The sequence below is a fragment of the Benincasa hispida genome, chromosome 7, assembly GCF_009727055.1.
Source record: "Benincasa hispida cultivar B227 chromosome 7, ASM972705v1, whole genome shotgun sequence".
NCBI lineage: Eukaryota > Viridiplantae > Streptophyta > Magnoliopsida > Cucurbitales > Cucurbitaceae > Benincasa > Benincasa hispida.
Window position 1 is genome coordinate 44,394,912 of NC_052355.1, and position 7,115 is coordinate 44,402,026.

General features: G+C 27.4%; 1 protein-coding gene across 1 annotated transcript; it reads right to left on the bottom strand.

The window, feature by feature from the left end:
* Window positions 1-4,831: 4,831 nt before the first annotated feature.
* LOC120081222 (casparian strip membrane protein 1-like) lies at window positions 4,832-6,227 on the bottom strand. Its single transcript, XM_039035929.1, has 3 exons — window positions 5,992-6,227; window positions 5,779-5,902; window positions 4,832-5,053 (listed from the first exon to the last, which is right to left on the bottom strand). Exons 1-3 carry the CDS (start codon window positions 6,225-6,227, stop codon window positions 4,832-4,834), a joined length of 582 nt encoding a protein of 193 aa, XP_038891857.1.
* Between the last annotated feature and the right edge of the window lie 888 nt (window positions 6,228-7,115).

Consider the following 7,115-nt stretch of genomic DNA (forward strand, 5'->3'; position numbering starts at 1 on the left):
ACTCCAAGTCTTTTTTTTAGTTCAACCAATGAGATTGAGGGATTAAAACTTTTGATCTCGTCGGCATCATACATTTAGATTAGTTTGAACTATGTTTAGATTTGTTAAATTATTCGAGATTATGTGTTATAAAAAAAAGTATAATGTAATTCAAATTTGTATTCAATTATTTATTTGATAAAGAATATGGATCCTATTGAGTTTTGACAGAATATTTGAAATGAAAAATTATTGGATTTTGATAAAATATTCAAAGAGTAGTTGTTAGACATAAAAGAAAGTTTAAGAAAGTGATGAATTATAAACACTATAAAAACAATTTATGCCTATTCTAATTCTAGAGACTTTAAGTATGGTATATGTGTTTGGATTAATTTTTCAAGTGTTTAGTTTTGAAAATAAATAATTTTGAAAAAAATTATATTGTTTGACAACTGCTCAAAATTGTTTTTAAAATATTTTTCAAGATTGTTTTAAACCGTTTTTATTAAAAGAATTTAAATAAAAATAATTTTTTTTTCAAAAGTATTGTTTTTTTAGTCAATTCAAACGAGCCCTAAATTGTGTAAGTAATATAATGTTCGAGAGAATATTTTCTTTGTAATTGAATTATAGATAAATTTCTACTTTTCATATAGTAATTTTTTTCTACTTTTTATATAGTAACTTTTTCTTTTGATCCCGTACTTTTTCTTCATATTTGGTGTTTTTTACGTAAATTTTTGTATCTCTTAATTTTATTGTTTTTTTAAAATTATTTTTAGGAATCTCATATCCGAACGAAGTAGAAAAGACAAATTTCTATATCTAAACAGAATAGTAATGGATGCTACATGTATACATTGAAATTGGCCTATGAGGGCTGTATTTAAATATTTTTAATTTTGCTTTTATTTGTGTAGTAGGCCAATTCTTACACGAAAGCCACCGCCATTCGACAAGGTGTTGCTTATCCTAAACGACAAGTCGGTTTACAGCAATGAGACAGATAATAATAATATGTGATCATACATATATTTTTCCTTTTTTAAAAATAAATTTAATTACTATGAATTTTTAATATTTTTATTTTAAAATTGTTATGATATTTATCTTTGTTTAAAATTTGTAATAAATATCATAGATATATGATATTTTAACATTTGAATTTTATAAGATTTTAGTTATTAGTTATTGTTGTATAAAAATTTACATACTTTTAATTAAAAAGAAAAAAACTATAACCCAACAACCTAACCTAATTCATGGGTTAAGTAGTATTGGAGTGATATTTTAGGTTGACAATCAAACCGATCCGAATTTTTGGATTGGTCTAAAAAATACCATAACTCAATTAAAAAAAAAAAAAAAAAAGCAAGGTCAAAGGGGCGCGTGGAAAGTAATGAAGAATGAACTTATTCTGAATGGGATAAAGGAGTGGGATAACAGGTGTTAATATAAATATAAATAAATTAGTGCGATTACATCATAAGGTTGAATGGAATTAGTCATATAATTATTAAATTATTGACTAATCATCGCCTAAACTGGTGGAATTTGAGTTTCATTTGTCGGGACATGTGTTATAAAGCATACTATTTATATTTGACACTGTGGGCTAAGTTAAGGAAACATGATTAAGCTCTTTGGTTAGTTTAATAATTTACACGTGGATGACACGAGCCACACGACCATATCTTGTAATTTCTTTTATTTAATTATTTTGGAAAATAAAGATTTAATTCTTGTTGATTTCTTGTTCTTTAAAACCTTGGGTACTCCGACAATGACAAATGTTTGAAGTAACAGAGTGAAGCTATTCATTGTTTCATTAGAAAGTTTACCACTACTACTTTAAATGACACCAAAGGGCAAGAAAAGGAAAAGGTAAGAGTACGACTACCTTTTCCTAAGGACAATTGAAAAGTTTGAGCTGAAAGATTAAATCTCATTGGATAAGAAAGGTGGGTTTAGCAGGTTTCTCCAAACGTATAAACAAAAATCAGAAGCAACTGGTCCTGAAGAGGATATCGATACACATACATTATCGCATGGAATAACCTAGTTCAACCAGATCAAGGGTCCTAACCAAGTCCGACTGACCTTCTTTGACTGGCCCCCGCCCCTTGCAATAAGGGCAACCCGTACGTGTTTTTTCCTTTCGTTTAGCGAGATAGCTTACCAGCTCTTTCGGCTCATAGCAACATTATTCAAAGCGGAATCCTCATCCTGAGTCGAGTCCGAATTGCCATACGAATCGACATCAGCCAAACCAAGAGCTCCTATTTTGTTTTGTTATTATCGAGCTAAAAATTTATTAGGTTTGATCATACATATAGGGAAATATCTTAATTTAGATGACTTCTTTTTGACGAAATTAAGAAAAAGAAAAACAAACTCACAAGAGTGTTAGAAATGACTTGTACTTTTGGTTCATTATAAAACACTATTTGAAGAAAAAAAAACTTCATCTTGTCCACATGAAAAGATTTTATTTTGGCTAAGGAGGCATATATATCGAAACCTCCTTTTGAGCTTGGAAAATGTGGGTGTAGTGGTAGTAGAATCATTCCCCAGATGCATGTTGTTGTCGTCGTCCGTTCGGTCAAACAAGCTTGAGTAACTAAAGCCAACAAATTAAGAGGAAAAAATTTTAATTTTCAAAAACTAAAGCTAAAAAAATAAATGGGTATTAAATGGGTATATTTTCAAAACTTGGTATGAATTTTAAAAATATGAATAGAAAGTGGATAACAAAATTGAAACTTATGGATGTAAATAATGTTTATAAACTTATTTTTCAAAAACTAAATACTAAAAGTCAAGTGTTTATCAAAGGGGCTTTTGGTTTTTTGTTTTCGGTTTTGAAAATTAAGCTTATAAATAGGTTAAAAATCACTTTTAGTCTCTAAACTTTCATAGAAATAACATTTTAGTCCCTAAACTTTGGTTTGTAACGATTTAGTCCTTATACTTTTAATTTTGTAACAATTTAGTCCCTGAAACTTTGCTATGTTACAATTTTAGCCTTTATACTTTAAAATTTGTAACGATTTAGTTCTTACCATAGAAATGAATACTATGGTTTAATGAGATTTTCATGCATAAACAAACCAATAAACTAATTAGAAACTCAATATTTTTTTACAAAATACAAAATCTACATCATAAAATATTAAAAATTGACATTTTAATTTTGATGAATTTTTTTACGTTAGGGACTAAATCGTCACAATTTTGAAAGTGTAAAGATTAAATTGTTACATTCTGAAGTTCATGGGCTAAACCTTTACAAAATTGAAAACATAGGCACCACATTGTTACAAACCAAAATTCGGAAACTAAATTGTTACTTCTACGAAAGTTTAGGGACCAAAAGTGATTTTTAACCATTATTTCTACTCATAAACTTTGTTATCCGGTTTTTAGTAACGTTTACAAAGGTGTCACGTAAACTTAAAAAAGGTTGTAAATTTTTTTTCCTTTAACAAAGATGAAAACTATAATTGAAAATTTGAGAGGAGACAAATATAAAATTTTAAAATAAAAAAAAAAATTATAAACAAAATCGTTATCAAACTAAACTTTAATATCATTAAAAAGTACCTGATACTGTTGATTAAATATAATTTAATATTTTTTTAAAGTTCACCTATCATTTAACATTTATTCATTGACACTTCCTTGTGAGGTCCCTCCAATTTACAAACTTGGCGAGCGTTTACCTTTCCTCAAATTTCATTAATTAAGTTACATTTAGTGAAATTTTGACTCTAATCATGGTCCAATTTAATTTTTAATTTTTCTTAGTATATGGTCCAATCTAATTTGGTCTTATAGTATTAGGGCTAATATTTATTACTATTTTATATTGTTAAGCAAAGACATTGAGGAATATCTTATATATCAAATTTTTTCATGACAGAATTGTCTTTGTAGAAAAATTTATTATGTAAAAACAAAATTCATTTGAAAAGAAAAGCCGCAAACTTAAGATTTGTTGGATTACTATTTGATTTTTAATATTTTGTTTTTAAAATGTGGTTTTCAAAATTTATCTTTATTTTTAAAATTTGACTGCCAAATATATTAAAGAAATATTGAGGAAGTCAATATAATTTCTAAAACTAAAGACTAAAAACATCATAATAAATAAAATTGTTATTCAATAGGTATGAATTATATGGAAAGATATATTTAGATCTTAAAAAAAGAGTTGGTTATATATTTCTTTTTCAACCTAAAATTGTTAAATATATTTAACAGCTAGAAGTTAAATAATATTTTGAACATGATATCAAGTATACCAATGAAATATTGATTTCCTTAATATTTAACAATTAACAACACAAACACAAAACTAGAACATGCCATTATTATTATTATTATTATTATTATTATTATTATTATTATTTTGTCTCTTTTTTGGTTAAATATACATTAATCATTAGTTGAAGTATTACTTGAAATGAGGTAAATTAAAAAATTAGATTTAATATTTCAAAGATAAGATCGTAAAAGTCAAATAGTCTATTAATTGTCTAATTTACTTCTACTAATACTTTGTTTTAGATTATTCAAAACATCCTTTCTCGAGCCTCTTTTGAATAATCATCACAGCAAAAAAGAAAAAAAAGAAAAAATTGGAGAAGATTTAAAATGATGTTTTCTAATCTCTTCCATACACACACCCCATTAATAAAAAAAATCACACACTTGAAAATCAGGAAAGTTCCTCACGTTTATTTATTTATCTATTTTTCAAAAGTAAAATATCACACTAAAGTATAGATTCAAACATTTTAAGTTTTCAAATGTGAACTTCAATCTATTATTAATCATTGTGCTATGTTCATGATGAGCGTCGAAGCATAGCTATAACATAAATAATTATTAAAAACATAAAAGTAAGGATTGCAACAAAAGAGCCAATCAAAGATCCAGAAATATGTCGACAAAAAGAGTCGAATTGAGTGCAAAACGAAACCCAATTGGCCGCAGCATTGCCTCGATACGCCAAGTAGACTGTAGACGCTGCCGTTGAAGCGCCAGCGGTTCCAAGCACCATTGCCATCTTCCATGCATTTGAATAAAACCACAAAGAACCATCAAACACTCGAAAGTAAAGATATACACAAACTCTTTATTATTACAAAATTAAAAAAAAAAAAAGAAAAAACTGTACATTTAGTCCCTGACTCTGAAATGTGTCTTATTTGATCTTAAACTTAAAAAATTTATACATAGTAGATTTGAATTTTCAAATTTATACTCAATAAATTTACCATCTCTTTATTCTATCTAATAAGTCTTCGGTCTAATTGTTTTTTTTTAATTGACATATCTATTAGACATTAAATTAGAGGTCCCTTGTCAGATAACTATTTGGTATTTGAAAAGTGAGTTTGTTTTCATACAAATTTATTACAATTGACTGCATCTTTTTATGTTATCATTTAAATTCTCAACCAAATTTTAAAAACAAAAACAAGTTTTAAACTATTATTTTGTAGTTATTAAAACTTAACTTAAATTTTGAAAGTATCGTTGAAAGTTGGATAACAATAAAAATTCACAATTAGAAGTACTATTCATAAATTAAAAATAAAAAATCAAATAGTTATATAGAGGAAATTTTATAATTCCCTTATATATAAAATTTAATTTATATCAAATAAATTAATTAATTTTATCAAAATTTTAAATATATCACGAATCTATTAGACATATAATTGAAATTTCAAAGACAAATAACAAAGTTAATAGAAAAAAAGAGAGAGAGAGAGAGAGAGAAAATACCATGTCAAAGATGAGCAAAATAAGCCTTGGAGTGACTGAAGCAACTTCCATAATTTGGAAGATGGATAGAGGAAGAGATAGAAAGAGATAGCCACAAACTAGGGAATTTGCAAGCACAAAGAACCTGAAAAATTTAAATCGAATTTTGTAAGTAAATATTAGAACAAAATGGACCATGTGTAGTAAGAATTCAAAGAAATTGGTAAAATTTACATAAACATAGGAAGATCTTTATAGTTGGCTTTGAATTGTGAAGATTGTGTTGAAAATGGCAGAGTTTGATTGGCTGTGCCCATTACTACTGCACTACTCAGGGTTGCCATGATTGCCATTACTCTCAGCACTAAGTCCACAATGGCTAGCCCTCTCTGAGCTCCTTCTCCAATTGGATTGCTAAATTTTGAACCCAGAGGAACTTGATCTCCACTCTCTGATTTTGCCTTCGCCATTTTTGCTTTTCTTCAACAAAATTTTATCAAATTTCAACTTCTCTGTTTAACTCAAGCTCTTGTGTTAGTTTAAGTATTGTTTTTGAAAATTGGGGTTGCTTAAAAAAATATTTCAAGGGTTAAGTGACAAACTAAAAGTGGATATTAGGTGAATTTGTGATGTGTTTGAGATTTTAATATGATCTAAGCCATAGATTTTGTGTTGTGGCATTGGATGTTATGGGCTATAGCTTGGCTGTTTTCTGTTTGAAGTTATTCTACCTGCTCTCTTTAGTAAAATATATATATCTTGATTATGTTATTTAACATTTTTAATCCAAGTTACTCTACTTCTAAAGACATATTTCTTTGTTTGGTCTTAATAGTTGTACTAAAAGATTATCTAATGTTGTCCTTATCGAAGATATTGGCACAAGAGGAAGAGTAACAATCGAGAAAGAAAATTTTGTGAAGGAAGTACAAATATAGACATGCTTGAAAGAAGATTTTTTCACTCTTCCAATACTCATGCACTCACTTTTACTCGTTCTTTCTAAATTTCTCTAACTTTTTTTTCTTCTTTCTTGACTTACATATGGGATTACTTCTTTTATTTATAGGCATGTGATCCTAAAAATATCCTAAATATTTGTATGAATTATTCTTGTCTAAAGTTAAAACTTAGAGCCTAAAGAAATGCTAGGACGTTTCTAGAGCATTTCTTTTGAGATATTTACTTACAGTCTTCAAGATAAATCAAGAAGCTTTTAGATAGTTTATATTGTCTTTGTTGGGATTGTGGAGACAAAATTCCATGAAAGCACACACATGATGGAAATTTATATATATATATATATATAGCCTATTAATTTTAGTTGTGAATCTCAAACTGGGCTTAACCCATTATTC

Coding starts and splice junctions, on each gene's coding strand:
- LOC120081222 (XM_039035929.1), bottom strand. CDS start 6,227: ATGGCGAAGGCAAAATCAGAGAGTGGAGATCAAGTTCCTCTGGGTTCA. Junction 5,903..5,991: donor AAAGATCTTCCTATGTTTAT/GTAAATTTTACC, acceptor TAAATTTTTCAG/GTTCTTTGTGCTTGCAAATT. Junction 5,054..5,778: donor TTTTGCTCATCTTTGACATG/GTATTTTCTCTC, acceptor AATGCATGGAAG/ATGGCAATGGTGCTTGGAAC.